The 25,997-nt window shown below is 51.7% G+C and overlaps 1 protein-coding gene across 1 annotated transcript; it reads right to left on the bottom strand.

The window, feature by feature from the left end:
• Positions 1 to 21: 21 nt before the first annotated feature.
• Positions 22 to 25,417, bottom strand: LOC136967626 (R3H domain-containing protein 1-like; the record flags this gene model as incomplete). The annotated part of the gene is made up of 22 exons (XM_067261482.1): positions 25,387 to 25,417; positions 23,827 to 24,097; positions 22,386 to 22,421; positions 21,793 to 21,885; positions 18,834 to 18,963; positions 18,635 to 18,713; positions 18,334 to 18,393; positions 17,960 to 18,100; positions 17,394 to 17,502; positions 16,746 to 16,841; positions 16,598 to 16,626; positions 16,426 to 16,479; positions 16,079 to 16,320; positions 11,122 to 11,258; positions 9,797 to 9,898; positions 7,315 to 7,560; positions 7,051 to 7,177; positions 4,741 to 4,898; positions 4,338 to 4,549; positions 3,278 to 3,366; positions 233 to 402; positions 22 to 132 (listed from the first exon to the last, which is right to left on the bottom strand). Coding segments are annotated over exons 2-22 (2,652 nt in total), but the record flags the coding sequence as incomplete, so codon positions are not given.
• Positions 25,418 to 25,997: the final 580 nt, after the last annotated feature.

Genomic DNA, 25,997 nt, shown 5'->3' with positions numbered 1-25,997 from the left:
GGAGGGGGTCAGGTGGGAGGGGGTCAGGTGGGAGGGGGTCAGGTGGGAGGGGGTCAGGTGGGAGGGGGTCAGGTGGGAGGGGGTGGGGGACTGGGCCGGGGAGGCGGAGGGGCTGCCGAGCTGGGGGCTGCTCTGTACGGGGACAGAAACGGAGAGGCTGTTAGGAAACGCCTGCATTTATCTGCTGAATGATTCTTCCTGGACAGCTGTGTGTGTGTGTGTGGTGTCTGACCTGGGAGGAGTCTAGGATGGCCAGCTCTGAGGGCTTCTGGCCTCTCTGCTGGTCCAGGCTGTAGTACTTGTTGTGTTTCCACTGGGGGGGCGAGTGTGGGCGTGGCTGCTGGCTAGGGGGCAGGGTCAGCTGCATCATCACCATACCGCCCCCTGGTGGCGGGGGCACGCCTGCACACACAACACACCAACGACAGTCAGCTGGGCTCCGGGTTAGAGCATTGGAATGCAGATCAATAGATCGCAGGTTCAAATCCACTTCTGTGCTGTATATGTTGTGTTGGATAAAAGGGTTTTTATCCTAATGGAGGTTATGAGAGAGAAACTGCAATCAGGGCTTGTAAAGGGTGCATGTGTATATTCCAACTTCCCTTGTTTAATAAAAAACAAATTGAAAGTGTTTATAATGTTATCATACTGACTTAAGCAAACAAACATTGTGCTTTGTTCTCTGTTGTGTTCAACAGGATTATCGGTGCGTTGGACACCAGTGCAATTAGCCTCTGTTTGTGTTTCATTACTGCTCACCTGAAAACTAAATCATGTCATCCTCCTAGACTCCTGCGTTCAAAATCTTTGTCGCTTAATTACACACCATCAGCCCAAAGCTCATTTCATATGTAGTGTGTTGCACTGGCAAGTGATTTAATTCTGTGTGTTTGTACAGAGTTTGTTTACAGGCGCGGATTTCTGTGTGCCCGTGTTCCAAGGACAGTTCTGGTGTTGACGTTTAATCGTATCGGGAAAAACTTTCCTCCATCGAGCATCCAATTAAATGTGTTTGTGCAACAATGAAGGTTAGAGAAGGTTCTGGACCTCTGCTTGGCCCTTATTACTGGACAGCTCTAGCGCCTGTTCCTTCTCTGTAATTATTTTTCTGCGGGATGAAGGTAAACTGTCTTGAATAAAGCTCTCGTCCTGGAGTGGTGGAGTGGTGGAGTGGCCAGGGCTCATGGATGAAAGCACTCCCCTGAAGGTTTGGCCAATTCTGTTTTCTACCTCTAAATCCTCCCGAAAGAAACGATGCAGCCCTCAAATAACACAATGCCAAAGCCTTGTTCTTGTATGGAAGGACCGTTTTTTTTTTTTTTTTTTTTACATTTATTTGAAGTATACAGGCAACATTAGAAGCCCACCAACATTGTACTTACTAACCTTGAAGCCTGAAATCCAAACTAAATTAGTTTTGCTTTGTGGGATTCAAATTAGTCAGAGTTATTTTTGCACTTCTCTCATTTAGTTTCTTTCACCTTCAAGAATACTGCGGGATTTGGTTTTCTACAACCGACGATGAGGTTTTGAAGCAGTTTGTTTTTAATCTTAAGTTATTTCCCCTTGTAGCATCGTCCCTAGCGATGCTGTGCCAGAGCTGAACTGCAGCATCTTCAGCCAGAGCATGTGTCCCCCTCTGTGTGTTCCTCTCTGTGTGTGTCCCTCTCTGTGTGTGTGTTCCTCTCTGTGTGTGTCCCTCTCTGTGTGTGTCCCTCTCTGTGTGTGTCCCTCTCTGTGTGTGTCCCTCTCTGTGTGTGTCCCTCTCTGTGTGTGTCCCTCTCTGTGTGTGTCCCTCTCTGTGTGTGTCCCTCTCTGTGTGTGTGTCCCTCTCTGTGTGTGTGTCCCTCTCTGTGTGTGTGTCCCCCTCTGTGTGTCCCCCTCTGTGTGTCCCCCTCTGTGTGTCCCCCTCTGTGTGTCCCCCTCTGTGTGTCCCCCTCTGTGTGTGTCCCTCTCTGTGTGTTCCTCTGTGTGTTCCTCTTCAGTCAAACACAATCTCAGGTGGATTCAGAAAGGGCTTTTTCAATTGGCTGATGAATTCATTCAACGACATGATTTCATGTACTACACGTTCCCTTTCTCCTCTCCAAGTACCGGGTCAAGATAACCCCCCCAACATGAGTCACTGTCCAGCACAGCACAAAGCCTGGATCGTGTCACATTCAACACAACACCCCACAAACCAGCGATTCTATTCTACTTGGTAATCTCTGTATGAAATTAAAATGTTTCGACCACCGACCTGTGACGCAAAACCTCATTTCAGGATTTGTTAGACCGTTTCCCTTTAATGAGTTCTTCAGAGAGGAGAGAGATTGGAAGACGGCCGCGGAAATGATCCCAGGAAACGACATAAAACAGCACATAAGAACGAGTCCAGCCGTTAGGCCCCTTTCTCACCACAATAACCATAGCTAGGAACAAAGTAGTGAAGGAAGCACTTTAATTACGACCCCATATCTGTTCCATAATTAGATCGTTAAGGCTGGAGAGTGCAATTTCAATTAGCGCCTTGAAGCCTCTCAACACGTCGAGTGAGAGCGAGGGGTTTGTGTCGAGACAAGATCTTCAGGGCTCTGCTACACGCCCTGCTTCCTCCCGCTAGCCAGAGCGTGGGGTTTTAGTGTGGGAGATGAGAACACACCGAAGCTTTGAATCGATTTAATCCATTTAGATTTTCTATAGAATTCTGGGGGGGGGTTATTTCTCCTGATGAAACCAGCCTTTGTTCCGGGGCGATCGAGGTCTCAGGGTTTGAAGAGAACGGAGAGGTTTCCTGTGTGTTTTCCCGAAGGTTGTCTGAGGTCCATTGTGTAGGGGCGGATTGAAAAACGGTCATTCAAAAGTATTGACGGCGACGTGTAAGATAGAAGAGAGAAACTCCCCCAAAGATGCTGAATAAATGAAGTGGTCTGAGGGTCTCAGGGTCGTGTTCTCGTCTGAGTGGACAAGCACACTGCAGCTGACGTGGTCCCAGCAGGGGGGGCATGCTGTGGACGAGAGACCAGCCCGGGGAGCCCCTCTCTCCCATGCTGAGGTGGACTGGCTGGGTGGCCGGCCGGCCTGCTAGGTGTGGTGGATGTTGTGGTGAGTGTACCTGAGCTAGGTGTGGTGGATGTTGTGGTGAGTGTACCTGAGCTAGGTGTGGTGGATGTTGTGGTGAGTGTACCTGAGCTAGGTGTGGTGGATGTTGTGGTGAGTGTACCTGAGCTAGGTGTGGTGGATGTTGTGGTGAGTGTACCTGAGCTAGGTGTGGTGGATGTTGTGGTGAGTGTACCTGAGCACTGCTGGGAGGAGCAGGGGGAGGACGACCGGGGGAAGTGCATCTGCTCCGAGCCAGGGGGAGGCAAAAACCCCACTGACGAGCTGCACACAGAAAACACACAAAGAAGAAGATGATGTGAGAAACACATGAAGAAGATTGTTATCCCAAATACACTTCCCCCTCTGAACATGTGTTGGTACAGTCCTGGCACAGGTTCAGTCTGAACTCAGCTCATCGGCTAAAAACGAGCTGAATTAGCGAAGTTAACCAGAGAGAGCACTGGGGGATCGATACCCCGGTATCACATTAGAGCCCACAATAAATATCCTCACAGGAGAAACCTGCAGACCAGACTAGGGAGGGATTTGGCTCATTTTCGCCAAATCAAAACAAATCAAGGGCAATGAGCATTTATCACGGTGTCCCTGTAAACCAATTGTGGGCTGCCACTTTCGCTTCTCTGCCGCCGCGGTGCTCCTCCTGTGCAGATTTAATAAGGCTGCGAGGAGGCGAGGGCGATGCGTCAGTGCCTCGGGGCTGAGGGGGGGCGGCTGAGGGGGGGCGGCTGAGGGGGGCAGCTGAGGGGGGGGAAGCTGAGGGGGGGGCGGCTGAGGGGGGGGGGGGGGGGCAGCTGAGGGTGGGCGGCTGAGGGTGGGTGGCTGAGGGGGGGCGGCTGAGGGGGGGCGGCTGAGGGGGGGCAGCTGCAAGGCGAGGCCCACTGGGGACCGACTGCGGAGGAGCGGGCCGGCGTGAAGGATGGAGAGGAGAGAGTGCGTCGCCCGGGAGCCTGCTGCTGCTATATTAAGACTCGCTGGGTCTCGGGCCTGATACATCATCCTGGCCGGGGGAAGAACAGCCCTCCTCAGGGAGACACTGACCTCATATTTTCCACAGACAAAGAACCTGCTAGCTAGGCTGGATATTCATTCATACTAGTGAAGGCCAACTGACTTTCAAATGTAGGTGCAACTTTTTGGGGGTGGAGGGGAGGGGGATATGCTTATCCAACACAGCGAAGGGCTGTACAAATTCAGAGGATTTCTGCGTTGATTTGTTTTTTTTTGGCTGTTACCTCATTGTGTTGTGTTGGTTGGGTGTGATAACACTGTAGTACACCTGAACTCCAGAGCCAGACATGGTGCCCGGCATGGATCCAGACATGGAGGCAGGCAGGGAGCCAGGCAGGGAGGTAGGCAGGGGCCCCTGGCTGGCCTGGCCGGGCAGGAGAATGGGTTGCTGATATGTTTGCTGTGGCACACCCTGGGAGCCCTGGGGCATGGATACCTGCCGACACACACACACACAATGTTCAATGAATGTGTATGTGGAGTGTGTCTGTACTCATAACTGCAGAGATCATCGTAAAAAATGCAGTAAAACAATACTTCCAAAAGGAGCACCATAATGAATGATCCTTTATACAGTGTCAGGGGCTCCCAGAACAACCCCCCCCCCCCTCAGAGTTGAATACACACCTGATAAGATGGCATGGAGGGATACTGGGCCATCATGCCATGCATCTGATTCCCCATATTGCTGTGCTGACTGCCGACCATGTTCTGCCCCTGGGTGTGCTGGAGACCCAGCATGCCCTGGTAGCTCTGTGCTGGGTTAGTCATCACAGTTTGGTAACCTGGAGGGGAGAAAGAAACGGCTCTGATTCAGTTAAACTCTGAGGCTCCGAATGACTTTTGACTGTACACTAGCAATATTTGTAGAAAAGCATATATCGGTGCTTATTTTTATTTGGAGCAATCAATGATCCAGGCAAGTCGACAGAGAAACGTCTGGGTGGATAAATCACCTTCTGAACATGGCATTTTCAATCTTAGGATTTTTTTTGAGGCTATAGTTGAAGGTCGGAGGGAGAAAAGAGAGCTGTTTCTCTTTGAGTGGGTGTTAGAAGGAAAAACATCCTCAGGAAATTATAAAAGAAAAAGCTAGTTTTCTTTCATTGGGCAAAACGCGCCAGTGTCAAGGTTACCAGCGGGAACGCTGATCGCACTGTGAATAGGGGGGGGGGGGGGCTGCAGGTGGCAGGAGGGAGGGCCGAGGAGGGAGGGCCGAGCAATTTTCAATTTCTCCCAGCTTTTGACCAGAACGACAGCAATCAATTTAGCCCAGATGAGACGAGAAGTGGGACAAAGGAATGGAAGCTCCCAGCAGGGGGAGGGGAGGGGGGGGGAGAGGGTGTTGAGGGAAGGGGGGGAGGGTGTTAGAGGAGATATTTTTAGTGCTATTCTTTCACCTCCACTTACAAACGGTGCATGGAGCGCATGTAATATCGAACGCACTCTGCTCTGAGCTGGAGAGCGAGAGAGAAGAGGGAGGAGACAAGAGGAGGAGACGAGAGGAGGAGTCGAGAGGAGTCGAGAGGAGGGGGACGAGAGTCGAGGGAGTCAGTTCAGATCCTCTTGTTTCCTGACTTGTGGCGGCAGAGCGTTGCCGGCGGTGACGTGCGTCGGGCTCTGGAGAGGTGTGAGGGGCGGGAAAAGAGACCGGTTCACTGTGAGAATGTGAGGCCTCTCAGACAGCGGCCCGGCCCCGCGTCCAGCCCCTCCGCATCCAGCCCCTCCCTCTGGGTCTAGCCCCTCCCTCCGCGTCTAGCCCCTCCCTCCGCGTCCAGCCCCTCCCTCCGCGTCCAGCCCCTCCCTCCGCGTCCAGCCCCTGCAGCCCTGCAGGGAGGAGGAGCCTGAGCTGTGAGGAGGAGCCTGAGCTGTGAGGAGGAGCCTGAGCTGTGAGGAGGAGCCTGAGCTGTGAGGAGGAGCCTGAGCTGTGAGGAGGAGCCTGAGCTGGGAGGAGGAGCCTGAGCTGGGAGGAGGAGCCTGAGCTGGGAGGAGGAATCTGGCCAGGGAGGAGGAGGAATCTGGCCAGGGATGAGGAGTCACATATATGTAAAAAAGGTGCCCGTATGATCGAAACAAATGCTCCCTTTCTCGCTGGGGTTCTGGCGGAGCGAGTAATCCTCTCTCTAGGCAGGCTGGAGAGGGGGGGGGGGAACGTTAATAGTGTATTTGATTGGGAGATGGTTATTGTGTGGGCTTAGAGGGGTGAACACAATAGCCGACCCTGCAAAGAAACGTTCTCTCTGTAATTAGCTCCTCGCTCTGCTCCCCAGGCCCCAGGGGCGCCGGCTAATTTCCCCCGCAGCAGTTTGCTAAGACGAGCCCATTGTGTACCTGCCATAAGAGGCGGATAACTCGAGACAAAGTGCTGAGAGCAATAGAAAAACTAGAAAGAAGGAGGGAGAGGAAATGTGCAAATGAGGGCTGAGACAGAATACGGAGAGAAAGAGGGAGAGAGAGGTAAGTACTCTCTACGCCGCGGAACACAATAACCAGCCTCTCCAGCCAAACACTCACCACACGAAGACACAGGAACTGGGTGAGGAACTATCATTCCTCACACCACTTAATATAACTGTGTGACAGGGTCAGGGCCTGAGACACCTGGAGGCAGGTGTCAGGAGGCAGGAGCCAGTGGAGGCCTGGGGAGCCAGGAGGCAGAGTGGAGGCATTGAGGGGGCAGTGTGGAGTCAGTATGGAGGCAGTGGGGAGGCAGTGAGGGGGCAGTGTGGAGGCAGTATGGAGGCAGTGGGGAGGCAGTGGGGAGGCAGTGTGGAGGCAGTGGGGAGGCAGTGTGGAGGCAGTGGGGAAGCAGTGTGGAGGCAGTGAGGGGGCAGTGTGGAGGCGGTGTGGAGGCAGTGTGGAGGCAGTGGGGAAGCAGTGTGGAGGCAGTGAGGGGGCAGTGTGGAGGCGGTGTGGAGGTGTGGGCTGGCTGGTTACCTGTCTGCTGTGAGGGCGGAGGGTTCATGGGCTGGCCCTGGGGAGAGCTGTACTGGACCGGGCCCACTGTTCTGTACTGCTGGCTGGAGAGAGGGTACTGGCCTGGAGCACAGTAACACGCTGGCATCTGGGGAGAGAGAGAAAGGGATTAAGTCCAACATGGCATACCATTAATACCAACTCTGCAGAGGGCTCAGAGCAGACAGTACTAATCGATCAGAGAGGGATGGTGGAGGAGAGGAGGGAAGAGGGTGGAGTACAGACCTGCTGCATGTAGCCCTGCTGCTGCATGACGGGCTGGTTGACGGGTGGAGGGGGGGGCGGGGCGTAGGTCTGGGGGGGGCCGGGCTGGCCCGGGGGGCCCACCATGTAGCCAGCCTGCTGGGGTGGGGGCGGGGGGGGCTGGAGCACCACGGGGGATGGGTAGAGGGCAGCGCGGGGGTCCCGGCCCTCCAGAGACGCCTGGCGGCCCAGGCTCATGTGGCTGAACTGGCCCCCGAGGGGGTCTTGCTGTGGGGGAACACCGGAACACAAAGGAAGGTCAATACCTCCACCAGCAGACTGGAACAATGCTCTGTCTGTATGTATGCCCATGCAAAACACACCAAGCTGCACTGAATGAAATCCTGACACCCTTCACTCAAACAATTAAAGGTTCACTAGGTAAGATTTTTTCTGTAAAAAAAAGAAGAAATGTTTTGATGCCTGTGAACATGTTGTGTGAGCTAATGAGGCCATCTGAAAGTTATTTGGCAACACAGAAGCCTCAGTGACGGTAGAATGTCAGTTTCACATATTTGGAGCGGCCTGCTACTTTTCAGCCAATCACGTTCCAGCACTCCTGTTCCAGCCAATCACCTTCAGTGACGCGGGCCTTCTTCCTATGCTTATTTTGTGAAACTACTGCCAATCAAATTCGGGTTGGAGGAAAGCTCAGGTAACAAATCAGGGTGCTGTTTCTCATTGACTTATTTCTTAAAATGTGGATTTATTTGATAACGTTACCCCATTTAATAATTTCTTAACGTTATAATTTTACCCTTTGATCAGATCTAATGTGAGTGCAAGAGTTGATGATATAAAGTTCTAATATCACAGAAGCTTCAAAGGTGGATCTGTTGCCAGAAGAACCCTCTCATCCTGACCCCTTTACTTGGATTTTTTGGGGTAGTTTACTTTTACTGGGCGCCGTGGTGTTGAGGGACTACCAGCATTTCTATTCATAGAATACTAAATTCAACATCTGCTGCAAAATTAATAATTCAAAGCTGTCTACTACAAATGTAAAAATTTAATCAGTCGTTAAGGGATGTTTATTGATAGAGGTCAAAAAGGGGGTTATCGGAACACACGATGTGCGTCGTCGAGGGGGTAAGCGAGGTAGCAAAGCACAACACATGAAATTTAAACTGATTTGATTAATCATTCTTATTAATTAGATCTTACTGGGGAGCATTTCTTCACTGTTGGAAAAGATTCAATTCAATTTGCCTGGAGAAGTCGAGATAAGAAACTTTTCCTGAGAAACTTCACCAACGATCACTGCCCCCGAGTTTGTATTCTGTGTGTGCGCTCAAATGGTGCTCGGATCCAAACGTCACATTATGCATTCACAGGGCCAGTGGGCATTAACCAAAAATAGAATCTTGCTCCATTCATTTCACCAGATAGACTTTTCCTCATTTCTTATTCATCAGAGCCATCAATCATAGTCTGCACCAAATGACCCTGTAATATCCTTTTTTTTTATTATTATTATTTTTTAACAGAAAGTATTCATTCTCTACTGGACAAAAACCTCCACCAACTTCCAATGCTAATGACAAACGAAAGTTACACTAGTACGATGACGTAGATGTCTCTACATCTTCTGTAGGGGAGTCAGGTGGCTGAGCGGTTAGGGAATCGGGCTAGTAATCTGAAGGTTGCCAGTTCGATTCCTGGCCGTGCCAAATGACATTGTGTCCTTGGGCAAGGCACTTCACCCTACTTGCCTCGGGGGGAATGTCCCTGTACTTACTGTAAGTCGCTCTGGATAAGAGCGTCTGCTAAAATGACTAAATGAAAATGAAATGAAAATAACCCTCCAGAAGATGCAGGGTTACCACACCATAGCAATGTGTCTGGTCACCAGACAACCGGCTCACATACAAATCAACAGTTCCCCACTCAGGATTAACGGGCTGAGGTACCGAGACAGCAACCAGGACACAAGCAGAGCTGAGGTGAAGGGTGGTGTGCATGCTAGCGCAGGGTAAAGCAGGCTAACGCAGGGTAAAGCAGGCTAGCGCAGAGTAAAGCAGGCTAGCGCAGGGTAAAGCAGGCTAGCGCAGGGTAAAGCAGGCTAGCGCAGGGTAAAGCAGGCTAGCGCAGGGTAAAGCAGGCTAGCGCAGGGTAAAGCAGGCTAGCGCAGGGTAAAGCAGGCTAACGCAGGGTATAGCAGGCTAGCACAGAGAAAAGCAGGCTAGCACAGGGTAGTGAAAAGGAGTGCAAAGTAATTCAGGTTAGTACAAGCTAGAGCAGGTTAGTACAGGCTAGCACAGGTTAGGGCAGGCTAGCACAGATTAGGGCAGGCAAGCGGAGAGTGGCACAGTTTAGTGCAAGGTAGCGCAGGGTACAGCAGGTTAGCGCAGGGTACAGCAGGTTAGCGCAGGGTACAGCAGGTTAGCGCAGGGTACAGCAGGTTAGCGCAGGGTACAGCAGGTTAGCGCAGGGTAGTAAAGGGCAGTGTAGAGGAGACAGGTACCACAGTGTATTGTTGGTTAGGGGAGACGGAGAGGAGCTGTGTGGGGTACGGGGCCGCAGTGTACTGGACCGGCTGACTGGACGTCTGCAGGGGCCGTGACGGCTGGGGGGCGACGGAGGCCGGAGAGGAAGAAGAGAGGAGGAAGAGAGGAGGAGGAGAGAGGGCAGGGGGTTTAGTAAAAGACATAGTGAGGACAGAAAACAGTGCAAGAGGAGACAGTATTTTGTTCCCTGCTGAACAAGCAGGGTAGAGGTCTATAGAGGTGAAGTAGGGATATTAGTTTATGGGGAGAGAGAGAGAGCCCAAAGGGGATGTACACAACTTAACGATAATGCCGTTAATTAGGACAAAGAGCTCTGTCAATACAAGTCTGTAATATGAAACATCATCCACCAAGGTCGACCGGTGAAAAATCATTTAGGGGATATTAAAATGTGGAAAGTCACAAGACGCCTTCTGGGGTTCAAAATTACAGGCCTACGCTCGGCGTCTCCTTGCCAGACGGCTCACCTCGAGTCCCTGACGGTGTCTTGATTAGAGGGGCACGGCGGCTCTGCTCAACAGGGAGGGCAAGACGGCCACACCTTCCCCCTAACCAACCCCTGGGCTGTGCTCCCGCGCTGCACAGGTCAACTCCATTTCCAGCCTTGATTTTCCTCACTAATGAAGCTCAACCCCTTGGGCTCCCTTCTGTGTTTTTTTTGTGGGGTTTTCTTTCCCAGAGAGACTGTCTGTCTGACGACAACTCTGGAAGCTGCTGGTCCTGATCGCTGGAGGCTGGTATGCATGCTAGTGACAGCAGGGGCTTTCACCTGCAATGTGGGGTGAGGTGTGTGTGTGTCTGGGGGGGGGTCTTGGTGTTAAGTTGACACTTGAACTCAATTCATTTATTCTGACAGGGGCCACAACTAAGGAGTGCTGCTGGTCACAAAGTTTCCTAAACAAATTGCACGGGGCGCGAATGTCAAGTCAGTCGCCTGGGATGGAAGGTTTAGGAGCGAGGGAGGTATAGGAGCGAGGGAGGCCTTGTCGCGTGCGTTGAGGTTGTTGACGATTGTGAGCCAGTGAGAAACTGCAGCGACGGGTGGAAGATGCCCAGAGGTTCAAATCAGCCAAGCCCACTCAGACAAGCCAAGAAAACACTGTTTAAGAGGAAACACTGTGTTTAAGAGGAAACACTAAATCGTTGCGCTTGGTATCAGGGTCTCGTGTTGGGCGTGTGTGTGAACTGCGTTGGTCTCGGGCATGAGTGTGTGTGTGTGTGAAGTGTGTTGATCCCAGATGTGTGTGTGAATTGCGTTGGTCAGGGGCGTGTGTGAACTGACCTGTGCGAGGGTGTGGTTGGAGGGCGGGGGCTGGTGGTGGCCGGAGGGGGCCGGGGGCTGGGTCCGGCCCTGGGGTGGGGGCACCATGCCAGGGTTGTAGATCACGGCACTGCCGTCTGGGTTCACAAAGGGCTGGCCTGGAGAGAGAGGACCGCAGCTCGTGACAGGGGAACAACACAACAGCTTTAACCAACCCTGAGCCCTCAACCCTGCCTGCCCTCAACCCTGCCAGCCCTCAACCCTGCCTGCCCTCAACCCTGCCAGCCCTCAACCCTGCCAGCCCTCAACCCTGCCAGCCCTCAACCCTGCCAGCCCTCAACCCTGCCTGCCCTCAACCCTGCCAGCCCTCAACCCTGCCAGCCCTCAACCCTACCAGCCCTCAACCCTGCCAGCCCTCAACCCTGCCTGCCCTCAACCCTGCCTGCCCTCAACCCTACCAGCCCTCAACCCTACCAGCCCTCAACCCTACCAGCCCTCAACCCTGCCAGCCCTCAACCCTGCCAGCCCTCAACCCTGCCAGCCCTCAACCCTGCCAGCCCTCAACCCTACCAGCCCTCAACCCTGCCTGCCCTCAACCCTGCCAGCCCTCAACCCTGCCAGCCCTCAACCCTGCCAGCCCTCAACCCTGCCAGCCCTCAACCCTGCCAGCCCTCAACCCTGCCAGCCCTCAACCCTACCAGCCCTCAACCCTGCCGGTCCTCAACCCTGCCGGCCCTCAACCCTGCCGGTCCTCAACCCTGCCAGCCCTCAACCCTGCCAGCCCTCAACCCTGCCTGCCCTCAACCCTGCCAGCCCTCAACCCTGCCAGCCCTCAACCCTGCCAGCCCTCAACCCTGCCTGCCCTCAACCCTGCCTGCCCTCAACCCTGCCTGCCCTCAACCCTGCCAGCCCTCAACCCTGCCAGCCCTCAACCCTGCCAGCCCTCAACCCTGCCAGCCCTCAACCCTGCCAGCCCTCCTCCTCATCATACACAGAACCTGAGCGAGAGACTAACACGTGTGAACAGAGAAAATGTGTATTCCTGCATTCAGCCCCACATCACCACAGGTATGGACACTGGAAAGTGAACACATTTACATATTCCTACATACACGTTGTGTCTGTGTAAACATTTATAATAGATGTGTAATTCTGCGTTACCGGGGGGGGGGGGGGGGGGGGGGGGTGCGAATCAACAACATTGAGAATCTGTAACATCACAGCTAGGCTGGATAACGAACTTGTATGTAATGTATTTGCCCCCCCCCTCTCTCCTCCTGTTCCGAGGGCTCTTTTCTGAATTGCTGATGGAAAGAAAAAGAAAAAAAAAAGCTTGGGAGTATTTCCTGAGTTGGGGTTGAATGCATTAAAGTATGCATGCATTTCGCGCTGTGAAATAGCCTCACTCTGAAAGCCTTTTCCTAAGGAGAAGGTATTTTTCATGTTAAAAAAAGTGAACTGCCACAGAGTAATTCAGAGACACTCGGCTCCAGTGTACAACCTATCCATCACATTACCCAGAGCTCTCTCCGCTGGTTTATCGTCAATTGGTATTCTCTGTGCATCTGCGAAGGGCACATAACTAATATAGGCGTGTCACGAGAGAAGCGAGTTCAGTGGGTTCTTTGGCTGTTTTGCGCAGCACTGGTTCTCCTGAGTTGAGAGGACTGCATGTGATAGCGTGTCTCTGAATCTAATATCAAAGATGGAGACCTGTGACCGGCTGGGTTTCTCCCTTCACACATTAGTCGTCCCGTGACATTTACATTTAGTCATTTAGCAGACGCTCTTATCCAGAGCGACTTACAGTAAGTACAGGGACATTCCCCCGAGGCAAGTAGGTTGAAGTGCCTTGCCCAAGGACACAACGTCAGTTGGCACGGCCGGGAATCGAACTGGCAACCTTCGGATTACTAGCCCGATTCCCTCACCGCTCAGCCACCTGACTCCGCTGGTGGACATGGAGGTGTGTGTGTGGGGACACAAGAAAAAAAACCTCCAGCATTTGCTCATTTGGCGAGCGGTGATCTGCGTGCGCCCGTCACAGTGACCGTGCTGTGACCCTGAAAAGTACCTCTCTCTCTCTCTCTCTCTCTTTATGCCGTCAGGTGCAAAATTAATTTCTGGGCCTCATGGATGAACAGAAGACTTCCCATTTGCCAACTCCTTAGGAAAGGTCAATAAGCAATTACACACACTGGCTGGCTCTCGAAAAACATATTAGTGCCAGCCATATACCCAGCCTTATCAGCCCAGCGCATATTTAAGAACGTGGGGCCGGACAAGGCAGAGAGAAGACAGAATATATTATACATCAGAGAGCAGACTATTCATTATTTTCTATATTCAATAACATGAGGAGTGTGGCTTCATTATCCCCGTCTCAGCAACACTTTGGGGAATTTCTTTTGACCAACGTCGCCTATATTGATCTAGTCAGACAGCTATCGTTTCTCAAAGTGCTTCCCAAAGTGCTTCTCCTCTGTGGGTGAGGAAGGGATGGAGGGAGGGAGAGAAGGAGAGAGAGAGAGGGAGGGAGGGAAAGAGAACAGTCTCATTTGCATGCAAGCCACATCATTAGACAGCGACTCCCTGTGTCAACTCATAATTCGAGGAAAAAAATGTTGATTCAGTTTACTTTCTAAAAGGACAATCAAAGCGTCGAGGCAACTTCTAATTATCGCTCTTCCAAACTACTCCATACACGGCATCCAAACTCAAACAGGCATAAATAATGCATGACTGCTGGCTGTTTAGCTTGTGTATCCTCTCACCAACTTCACTCGAGAGAACAAGATAAGCCCCCCCTCACAACCCCCCCCCCCCTCCATCACGACACTCTCCCTTCCCTGAACCCCGCCGTTAAAGGAAGAAGTTAGAGAGTAAGTAGCAGGCTGTGAGGGTTGTTAGTTTTGAAGGATAAGACAGGATTCAAAACGTGAAAGCACAGACAAACAAGACAGAAGTGTTGTGGACTGTCTCCCAATCCCCATGCCCACGTCTGGCCTCCAGTGTGTGGTCACCTGACCTGAACCAGGGAGGGTGGGGTGGGGTGGTCACCTGACCTGAACCAGGGAGGGTGGGGTTAGGGTACCAACCTGTGTGTGGGTTGACCAGGATACTTCCTGGCGGTATCCCTGTGGCTTCCAGCGGAAGCAAATAGTAGCTAGCGTTAGCAGAGGCCGGTGTTGGCGCAGGGGCACTCCGGCCCACCTCGTACAACACAGAGCTACTGGAGCAGGGGGCCGGGGGGGCCAGGGGGGCCGGGGGGGCCAGGGGGGCGAGGCCCGTCTGGGTGAGAGCCGGGGCCATAGGGAGGGGTGGCTGGGAGCGAGACAGAGAACCCGTGGACGACCCTACACTACTAGACGAGTCAGAACCTGAGGGGGGAGGAGAGGGACGAATAGGGAAGAAGGGAAGGAGAGAGGGAGAGGAAAGAAGGGAAGGAAGGAGGGAAGGAAGAGAAGTTCTTAGCTGAAAGACACAGCAGAGGAACCATGCTTATCTAGTCTTGCAAAGACAGTATGAGTAGCATGCCTGGTCAGTAGGTTAGAGGAGGACATGGTGAAAGCTTGAATTCAGTGTTTTCATAGCGGGTTCGATAATCCTTTGTTTACATTGAGCGTTCACTCCAAGTTAGTTACGTACTTATGAGATGCTAGCTAAGGTCTTCTGAGGATTCTTTACAAAATGCGGGGTCAGATTTTAAATTCCAAAACGTACATAACTAATTATCTATTCTAATTACCTGTGGGAGGAATGCCGTCATAAAATTGAAAAAGATAATGATTTCATCAGCACTAAATGACATGTTAATTAATTTCTTGATTAATGTCTTCATTTAGCTATTCACTTTGTTTTCCAAGCACAACCGCGGTGGTGCAATGTACGCTTAATGAAACCGTCACATAATTAGATCATTAAAATGATCAAGATCTAAGCTGTGAAGCTAAATAAAACATAATTGAGAAAGTCAGTTGTTGACATTCATGAGGGGGAGGGGGGGCACTCACACGTTTGGGATTCAAGATGAGACAAAAGAAAAGCAGCTTATCAACCATCACATACAAAGGTTTTGTTACAACAGGCAGGAAATACCTCAAACTGATTAAAAAATATATTTTTTCCCCATTTATGAAGTAACCAGTGAATTCAATCTGAATATGGACTAGATGAGATGAGTTGAGGTGAGGAAGGATCGTGATGAACAGCAGTCTATAGCTACATGAGGAGCAGAAACAAGACCAGAAAGGAAGTGATCATCATCACTTCCTGCTCAAGGTGGTGCGTGACTGGGCAATGACACACCGCAACTTGCACTACAGGCATCCATTTTGTGTTGGCAAATGGCTACAAGGATGCTTAGAGCTGACAGTATTGTCTATTTCAGCAGATTACGGTCAACTGGTTGAGTTACTTAGATTTAAAAAATCACATTCCAAAAACACTGGTTTTCGACATTGCATAATTGTAACCACAAACATATTTTTCCAGAACCTTAAATAAACACCACTTACAGTGGGCTTTTTAACAGCCAAGAGGGTTCAAAAGCTGTGTTCAGAAAATATTTTTCTCTCTACAAGAATCTTGATTGATGGACAAAAGAAGATGACAACCAAAATTTCTGTCATTAATAACATTATTCCAGTCTGCCCTTCTGAACCTCTGCTTTGTCTACGTGTTTAACAAATCTTCTCTGACAGAAAGCTAGAGAGCACCTGGCTGGCTTCTGCAACAGGTGCTGCACAGCTGCCAGACCCCTGAGTGTGAAGGTGGAGGATGCACAGCTGCCAGACCCTTGAGTGTGAAGGTGGAGGATGGACATGGGTGAAGCAGTCGGGATCCCTTTGGAACCCAAGGTGGCTCAGCTCGACGGAGTTCAGCGTAACCTAACACCAAAACCCCTTTCAGAGCTACCCCGAGTAGCAAAACGAGCGCGCTCCCAAACGGCGGGAAAACAAAGGTTATTTGAACATACCGGTCTTGGACAGGCGTCCGATGCTCTTACAGCTCCCGGAGCTGTCGCCCCGCAGCAGGACGGAGCTGTCGCCCCGCAACAGGACGGAGATCCCGCTGAAGCTGCTGGCCTTGGTCATGGCCGGTCGCAGGTTCCGGTTGGAGCTATCGGAGTCGGTGCTGCTCCAGGGCCGCGGGTCTGAGGACTTGGGCTCGTTCTCCGAGCTGCTCTGGCGACTGTTGGCCGAACGGCCGTCTTTTAACCTGCGAGGCGGGGTGAAGGCGTGGCAAGGAGGCTGGTGATTACACAGCTTGTGGTTTATTAACGCTCTACGAGGGAGGAGGAGAGGGAACAGGGGGGTAATTTACCTGAAGATCTTTCGTCGTTGCTGTGTGTTGTTGCCAGCATCGTCTTCTTGTATCCTGTGGACAGGGTGAGAGGAGCGCTTTGTTATTTGGAAGCAGGCGTCCTATTATTAAAGTCGCCCTTCAGCATTTCCCCAAACAAATCAAAGTTTGTATACAAAAAATGTAAGCAAACCTTTTTTCAAGAGCAAACCCATCTGGACCCTGTGAAATAAGATAACTGTTAGTTTGGCATTGCGGTACAAACACTTTTACCCGTAAAAAACACAACTACATATGTAAATGTTATTCTCAGGAGATGAAATTCATGAAAAGATTCTAACATCTTGAGCAAAGATCCTGTCTCTGGCTCTCTGGTACTCCTCCTCCCTCTCCTCGATGGACTTGCTCCTCCGGTCATCCTTCAGTCGCATCCGCATCTGAAACACCAGCATTAAAGTATTCGAACACTCTAGAAACACCAGCATCAAGGTCTTCAAACACTCTAGAAACACCAGCATCAAGGTCTTCAAACACTCTAGAAACACCAGCATTAAAGTCATCAAACACTCTAGAAACACCAGCATCAAGGTCTTCAAACACTCTAGAAACACCAGAAGTAAGGTCTTCAAACAATCTAGAAACACCCGCATTAAGGTCTTCAAACACTCTAGAAACACCAGCATCAAGGTCTTCAAACACTCTAGAAACACCAGCATTAAAGTCATCAAACACTCTAGAAACACCAGCATTAAGGTCTTCAAACACTAGAAACACCAGCATTAAGGTCTTCAAACACTACTACAAACGCACAGCTCAAAAAGTGATATTTATCAAATACTTTTCGATAACTGGCCTCACAGCCTTATGAAGTTTCATTCACCATAAACTACTGCTTGGAATTGCTAAGGCTAATTACCACCCCTCCTCCCCCTTCTCCCCCCTTGTCTCAGTGTTTCAGGATGTGACACTGACATCAAACAAACACATACCATGTTGTCATCTTTGTCAGAGGTGGAATTGTCCCTTTTGAGAATGTACCGCTTCTGGAAGTCCTCGCCTTTGTCGTCTTTGATGTGTTCCGAAAACTTCTGATCGGGTCTGAGGAGAGATGGAGGGATGGGGGTGGATAGATGGAGTGGCAATGGGGCACAGTGAAAAAGTGCAGTTGTCGCAACGTTCCCAGAAAAACCTGAGATGTTTACACCATCTCCCTTTTCACCTCATAAACACAACCTCATCGTTTCACCACCATTCCTGCAATATTGAAAACCGCAGATAATTAAGTTTCCTCCCACCCAAAACTCATTTCGGAGTACGGCAAGTACGGCAAAGGGAAAATCTGTTTTGCCTCAGCAGAAGATACGGAGACAGTAATTTCTGCAGCCTAAGCCATTTGAATTAGACCAGAGCTGAGAAATTGAATTCTTGGATGTGGCAGAGAGCGAGAGAAAGTGTGTGTGTGTGTTACGTGCAAGTTCCAGACGGAGAGAAGCAGAGAAAGGGAGAGAGAGAGGGAGAGTGAGAGAAAGAGAGAGACGGAGAGACATGGACTCACATCCTTGTGTTACTCGTTTTGTTGATAATAACCGATTTCCCCGTTTGGTCGACGTTGTGTTCGAGGCCGAAGTATGCGGCGACTCGATGCAGCAGCATCCTGTGATAGGAGGTCATCGGGGGGAACTTCCTCTTCTGGCTTCTGGTGGAGTGGGGGAAAAAAACACCAGAGAGACTATCAATAATTCAGACGGGACGACAATTAGAAACACTTGTTCCAGCCAGCACCGCCCCAACATCGCCCCGAGTCAAATCTCATTAGCTCTCTCCCGGGGCCCTCGAGGAACCACGACTTCGTACCAAATTATGCATGGCTTTATTACAAATGATAAGAAAACAGCTTATTGGGTTGGCAGAGGGACTGCGGAGACTCACTCGTTGTTACTGATGAAGTCGAGGATGTCCTGTTCCAGCTTCAACAGCATCATCCTGTCCCTTTGAGGAAGAGATGGGAAATGGAAGAATTAGTCTGCGTCTGGAGTGGACTTGTTCCAGCACTCATCTCATTACTGCTGGGTACGACAGACACAGCAATTAGTAATCGACTGATGAAGACGACAAGTGTTCCGAGGTAACCTTTTGGCGAGCGAGCGGTTGGACGATCGTCAGTCGAAAAGAACAGCTGTGCTCGCCACGGCACACACAGGGACTTGAAATGACTGGCATGACTACATACCTGGGGTTGTTTTTCAACGTGTTAACTAAGAACTCGTGGAGGTCGATCCCTGTGGAGTCGGTGTATTCCTGACTGGAATCTGAGGAACGGAGAGGAAATGGGTTTGAAACAAAAACAACTCTGGAAAAACTGCGGTGGAAGTTGTTTCACTTAATTAAGTTGCGTTAACGAGAGTGCAGACACGCAGAACGCAACACACCTCGGGAAAACATCTTCCTTGGCATCCTTTCAGTCTTGTCCAGCCTCTCGACACTCTTCTCCTCATCTCTGACAGGCGGAGAGGATTCCTCTTTGTCGTACGGCTGGGACAGCTGGATTAGAATTTCTTCCTGGAAAACAAAGTTGTTCTTTCGTTATACCTGTACGTGTTCGATCTCATGAATCAGTAGCTAACTTCATATCCAACCTATGAATCAGATGTTTAGTTTGTTGAGGGATGATCAAATGAGTCGCATTGTGTTCGCAGACTACAAACACAAGTTTAAATTCACACTCACAGCTGTTTGAACTCCAACAAAGAACCTCAACTACTTTCAGACACCGCTGAAGAGCCAGTGATCCTCTTGCTACACAGTCTCATAGTTTCGTCATCTAGGCTTCCGCTCAGCTTGGGTAAAGTGAGAGTGAGAAGACTCACGGTATCAACTATGAATTTAGACCAAAGGGAGGAGAAAAACCATTCAAGCCAAGCCAAGTTAAAGAAAACTACTGCAATAATCCCAGTGCCGTGGGGCTCGTACCTTTTTGGTGCGTAAGCCGCCGAGGGGTCTGACCTTGACTCGCTCTACCTTAAAATGGGAGGGGAGGCTCCAAGAGAATTCTAGCTTTTGCGTTCATATAAAAAAAAAATGGTGCCTCAGGTTATTTATTAGTAGCTGCACTCGGTAAGGTGGCCTGGGAAAAGTAGTGTGTACGAAGCGGCTGCCAGAGCAAAGCTCTCCGTCCCCTCTGGCTTCGAACGTTAACACCCTGCGGTGCGTCTCTGGACCCAGCAGCTTCTCCGTTCTGGCATTTCTCTTTGATAGCGAATTTGGGGCAGAAAAGCCCTCGATTTCTCCTTTCAGACTCGATACAAAAGTAGAACAAAAGTAGAACAAGCACCCGACATGACGCACAGGGGGAGGGGTCTATGCTTCTCTCTCTGTGACGCACAGGGGGAGGGGTCTATGCTTCTCTCTCTGTGACGCACAGGGGGAGGGGTCTATGCTTCTCTCTCTGTGACGCACAGGGGGAGGGGTCTATGCTTCTCTCTCTGTGACGCACAGGGGGAGGGGTCTATGCTTCTCTCTCTGTGACGCACAGGGGGAGGGGTCTATGCTTCTCTCTCTGTGACGCACAGGGGGAGGGGTCTATGCTTCTCTCTCTGTGACGCACAGGGGGAGGGGTCTATGCTTCTCTCTCTGTGACGCACAGGGGGAGGGGTCTATGCTTCTCTCTCTGTGACGGAAAGGGGGAGGGGTCTATGCTTCTCTCTCTGTGACGGAAAGGGGGAGGGGTCTATGCTTCTCTCTCTGTGACGGAAAGCTGGAGTGTTTACGTCTGAAGAAAGCTCTGGTCAGGGAGTCAGGTGGCTGAGCGGTGAGGGAATCGGGCTAGTAATCCGAAGGTTTCCAGTTCGATTCCCGGCAGTGCCAACTGACGTTGTGTCCTTGGGCAAGGCACTTCACCCTACTTGCCTCGGGGGAATGTCCCTGTACTGACTGTAAGTTGCTCTGGATAAGAGCGTCTGTTAAATGACTAAATGTAAATGGTCTGGAGAAACCAGACTGGGAGAGTGTCAGGCTGCGAGCTGAGCTTTAGTGCTGCAGAAAGGGGGTGGAAGCGAAGGGGGGTGGGTAGGTGGGTGAATAAAGAGATAGGAAGAGAAAAAAAAAAAAAAGCACTGAACTCCTAGAATGGAAATCTAATTTATCCGTTCAAGGACATAAATCTGTCTGATGGAGTCAAGAGAGTTACACCCTGCCTATTCTCTCAGACGGGGAGATTTTTTTTTCTTTTCTTCTGCCGTTTGTTTAATTCCCTCAGTCAGTCTCCTCTCCTGATTGAGGTTTCAACGGTAAACCGTCTGAACAAAAAACGAGACTATTCCCTCCATCAGAAGGGGTAGAATTAAAAGCTCTGACTACCAATTCACAAAAGCACAAGGTATTTAATGGAGGCTTGGCTTCAATTACATTTTCCAGGAGGATTTTAACGACTTATCTCAATAGATTAATCTCTTTGTACCTCACCTTTTTGGTTTTGTCAAGCGTTCTTGGATTTCATGTTGCGCAAATACTTAAGGAGCTACACTTCAGCTGGAACTAAATAACAGATTAATCACAAATTGTGTGAAGTGAATCAAAGCAGGAGCATCAACAGTCAAAATGTATTCAACCATAAATTAAGTGAAGGGAGTTTAAAACATGTTACGCAAATAAGGGAATATCTGAATCCTTGACAGGACCTGAAAAAAAAGACAAAAATGTACTCTGGAGGCTATGTATGAGTGGAATGCTACAGCTGGAGACAAGGAGGTGTTACTTGGGAGAGGCATGTATTGGAGGACTTGCACCCCGGAAGGCATAAATATGCATGAGATGACTGGACAGCAGCCGATGTGCTGGAGAGGTAGTGTGGTGGTGAACATCCCTGCAGGGGGAGAGGGGAGGTGGTGAACATCCCTGCAGGGGGAGGTGGTGTGGTGGTGAACATCCCTGCAGGGGGAGAGGGGAGGTGGTGAACATCCCTGCAGGGGGAGGTGGTGTGGTGGTGAACATCCCTGCAGGGGGAGAGGGGAGGTGGTGTGGTGGTGAACATCCCTGCAGGGGGAGAGGGGAGGTGGTGAACATCCCTGCAGGGGGAGAGGGGAGGTGGTGAACATCCCTGCAGGGGGAGAGGGGAGGTGGTGAACATCCCTGCAGGGGGAGAGGGGAGGTGGTGTGGTGGTGAACATCCCTGCAGGGGGAGAGGGGAGGTGGTGTGGTGGTGAACATCCCTGCAGGGGGAGAGGGGAGGTGGTGTGGTGGTGAACATCCCTGCAGGGGGAGAGGGGAGGTGGTGTGGTGGTGAACATCCCTGCAGGGGGAGAGGGGAGGTGGTGTGGTGGTGAACATCCCTGCAGGGGGAGAGGGGAGGTGGTGTGGTGGTGAACATCCCTGCAGGGGGAGAGGGATTACCTGGGTGTCTCCAGGCAGATCAGTAGTGGGAGGGGGAGGAGAGGACTCTTCGCAAACAGCCAGGCTCCGAACTAACTTTAACTTTGAGTTAGACTGGGAGGGGGGAGGGAGGTGAGGGAGGGGTGAGGGTGAAGAAGAGAGTCAGAATGGGACAGGTAGATGGTACCCCCCACACACACACACACACACACCCAAACCAAGTGTTATGGAAAAAGGAAACCAAGAAACCAAGTTCAAGCCACCCACACCAGACTGCACTTCTTAACGTGAGGGCGTGGGGTTTCAGTTAAAATATCGACCATGCACACAGTCAGTTAGGTCAACTTGGCTTGTTGAGGTTATTGGTTAAATAACTGGGAATATGGATGCATTAGTATTACAGTTACAGGAACAACCCAAAACAACGTGCACCAAGAACACACGTACGAATACCGGAGGAAAGAATATGGAAGAAATTTCCCACACAAACATGTTTTTGCTCATGATAACTGAACTAAATAATTCATGAATCATCCTCGGATAAAAAACAAACTCAAACGGGCCGCGTTCACAAGACAGGCGAGCACGGATAGGCATGCCTCTGGCCACAGTACCTTGGGTCTCATCCCTGCTGATCCCGACGACTCCCGCTGAGCAACCAGACAAAATGAATCAACAGGAATGTTTAAAGAGAGTGGAGCGCATGGCGTCGGAATACAGGGGTGGACTTTCCTCAGCAATGAATGACCGGGACAATCGGGATTGGAATGACACAGAGGAAAAAGGGGCTCTACGAATCGTTTTGTTTCAACGTAAAAAAAAAAAACCCCAACTGTTTTATCTTTTTATTTTTATGTATTTTTTCTTCCGTGAAGCAAACCTTTTGTGGGTTTTTGCAGAACCTGTTGGGGGCTTGGAGCCAATATTCCACCTCCCTGAGTATCAGGCCTACACATGTCAGCTGTAACGCACCAGGTTCTCTGGTTTCCAGACTTGGAGGGAGCAGGCGTCTGCCGCACACCAGTCGGAAATGTCGCCTTGTGGGCAACGAGGCTCCGCCGTCCACTGAGGCGGAGGAGACAGATGGCGGCAAAGACATTCGTTCTGCCTCCCCATCCCCATCCCACTGGGGGTGAGGCGGGAGAAGTCGTGGATAAAATGGGATTTGAGATGGAGATTATCTGCCTCTCCTCCTGCCTGCCTCTCCCCGGCCAGCCTGTTAAGACTCCTGGCTCAACAACTCCTCTCTCTCTCCCTGTGCCTCTCTCCCTGTGCCTCTCTCCCTGTGCCTCTCTCCCTGTGCCTCTCTCCCTGTGCCTCTCTCCCTGCCTTACCACATGCCTTCCCTACAGGCGTGGGGGGGGGGGGAGGGGCATTGGGGAGGGAACACGCAGACATCAGCAGGGTCAGGACTCTTCACAAATGGAGAACGCACGAGAGAAATGTCATGTCTGTACCGAGGGAGGCCTACCTGCTCACCTGTCAGAGGGGGAAAAATAATGTTGGACTCTGCAGAAAAAACTACTTGGCCACCTTAACCTTCAAGTGTATAATAACTGGGTGGGTAGGGGGGGGGGGGGGGGGGTTGGAGTAGACCGCTTCCGTTGGTTCTCATAACTCAATTATCTGACAATTGATTGGTTGTGCTTTGCCAGGGGACTCCCCAGGGTCCCAGAGCCAGTTCTGTATCGGAAAGCAATTATTTCCTCCCGCTCTGCTCTGCTCGCCATTACAAAGCCCAATAACGCCACACTTGCTTAACACTCTCCCCTTCCTCCCTCCCCCCCCCCGGACCCCTGTTCCTTTCCATTTCACTGCATATACCTTCTCTACGTTCCCCAAAGCTTTACTGAACCCCTTCAGCTGACATACAGAACTCCAGTAGGGGAACTGGAGTGGTTGAAGGTTGATTGGGAAACGTATGGAATGTGTGGGTGTGCGAGGGTGTGAAGGAGGGTGTGAAGGAGGGTGTGTCTGAGCCCGGGGGCGAATACAACTATGAAGTTTGGAAAGGTAGATCTTTTTATATTCGTTGTAAAATGTTTATGTTTTTACCTGAGTGTCATTCTTGTCTTGGCAGCAGCTTTCATCTCGGTCGGGTTCAGGTTGCGGTTGGGGCGGAGTCACCCGCTCCCTGCTGTCGGGCTTGGCTGGGCCGTCCTCTGAGGAGGGGGCGGGGCCGTCCTCTGAGGAGGGTGCGCGGGGGGCGGGGGGGCTCTCCTCCATCTCCAGACCTCTCATGGTGTCGCTAGTCTCCTTGACAGTGACAGGATCAGACATCCTCATTAGAGAAGGCTACTTGGAGCGTCTACCAAGAGCTGGAACCCTGGAGGAGATATGGACAGGGGCGAGGTGAGGGGGCAGGGGCGTAGGGACAGGGGGCGGAGGGACAGGGGGCGGAGGGACAGGGGGGGGGGGGGTGGCGGGGGTTCTTTGGTCAGTTCACTTGCATGGCTGTCTTGTTCCTCGCCTCTCCGAGGCACCGAGCTATTAAGCAGTCGTAAACAGATCGATGAGGTGTTTTTGCTCTATGACAAATCACCCGATATCATAACTGTACGTTGTAGTAATGCTTTGTTCCAGACCAGCCACACCCACACCCCCCTTCTGTCTCCAGAGCCGTCCTCCCAGACCCTCCCCCCCCCCTGCAGAGTGGGCCCTGACAGAGCCCTCCTCCCAGACGGCCCCTCCGCAGAGGGGCCCTGACAGAGCCCTCCTCCCAGACGGCCCCTCCGCAGAGGGGCCCTGACAGAGCCCTCCTCCCAGACGGCCCCTCCGCAGAGGGGCCCTGACAGAGCCCTCCTCCCAGACGGCCCCTCCGCAGAAGGGCCCTGACAGAGCGCTGATGAGACGTGCCGGCATCTTAAAGCTTCCATTAACGCCTGAGATACGCCAGACATGCATATGTGACACTCCCCACTCTCACATGGGCACATGGGCTCTCTCTCTCCTCTATCTAGGACTGTGTGCGATACTATGTCAGAATACCCAGATGGCAAAAAGAGAGAGAGAGAAAAAAAGAGAGAGAAAACAGGGCAAGAGAAAGAAGAGCCATGGCTGGGCTGTGGGATTGTTGGACAGGGAAGTGGGGTTGCTGCCAGGCAGAGAGAGGCTGACACCCCCATATGTGTTCCCCGTTCTGCTGTGTCTGAGCTGGGACAGCAGGCTGGCAGACAGGCCTCCGGGGAGCCTTCCCCTTCCTATCACGGGAGGAGACGCAATCGCCCTGTGTTACCTCCTGTCTGGGAGCCCGTCACTGCCCCGGTCTCCCCTGCATTACCCCGGCCCGCTGCCTCACCCACCAGCCTAGCTGCACTCACTATGCTCTGTCCCTGGGTCTGGCCGGTGGGTGAGACTAGGGACTGGGCTGGGTGTGTCTGCGTGTGTGCGTACGTCCGTTTGTCAGTGAAGGTGTTCGTTTTCAGGCACGTTTTCTAGTGTTCGTGCTTATAGCTGACACATCTGTGTCTAGTTACCAGTGAAGACGGTCGTTTCTTATCTGAGCGCTGGTGTGTGTGTGTGTGTGTGTGTGTGAGGGAGCGTGTGTGTGTGTGAGGGAGCGTGTGTGTGTGTGAGCGTGAGCGTGTGTGTGTGTGAGCGTGAGCGTGTGTTTACCGGCGTGGCTGCTGCTTGGTGCTGGGCCTGCTGAGGCGGGGGGCCGGGGCGGGGGCTGGTGCCCAGGGCGGGGTCCCTGTGGGGGGCGTTGCTGCTGCCGGGGGGGACTGAGGGGCGCGTGGCGTGGAGGAGCGTGCTACAGGAAGCCCTGAGGTACAGGCCCATGTCACCGTCACCAGCTCTGGCTTGGGCTCGCTACCTCGCTGGCCTCCAACAAGGCTCTCATGCCCCTTAGTGACCTGTGGAAGTGGGGGAGAGGAGAGAGAGAAAATAAGAGAATGGTCATTAGATGGCATGCTGGTTTTGAAGAAGAAGAAAAAAAAAGAAAAAAGAAAAACAGGGGGGGGGGGGTCACTGGACCGGGCCCTGCCGGCTCCTGGTGGCAGGGGAAGCGTTTAGCATACCTCCCCCCCCCTTCGCCTAAACAGACTACCCAAGGACAATTATGCTTTTAATGCTCGCCGGATAGGAGCCATTTTGGAATTCATGAGCTCTCGGCTCACACGCTTTTGTGAGCTGTCCGCGACTAGATGAGGACGCCCACACTCTGGTCTGACCTTTCGCTTCCACGCCCGCGCACAGATGGAGGCTCTCTGGGATGGGAGGAGCGC

Source organism: Osmerus mordax, chromosome 2, assembly GCF_038355195.1.
Source record: "Osmerus mordax isolate fOsmMor3 chromosome 2, fOsmMor3.pri, whole genome shotgun sequence".
Classification (NCBI taxonomy): Eukaryota; Metazoa; Chordata; class Actinopteri; order Osmeriformes; family Osmeridae; genus Osmerus; species Osmerus mordax.
The sequence above is the reverse complement of the archived record's forward strand: the minus strand, read 5'-3'. Positions and strand labels throughout refer to the sequence as shown.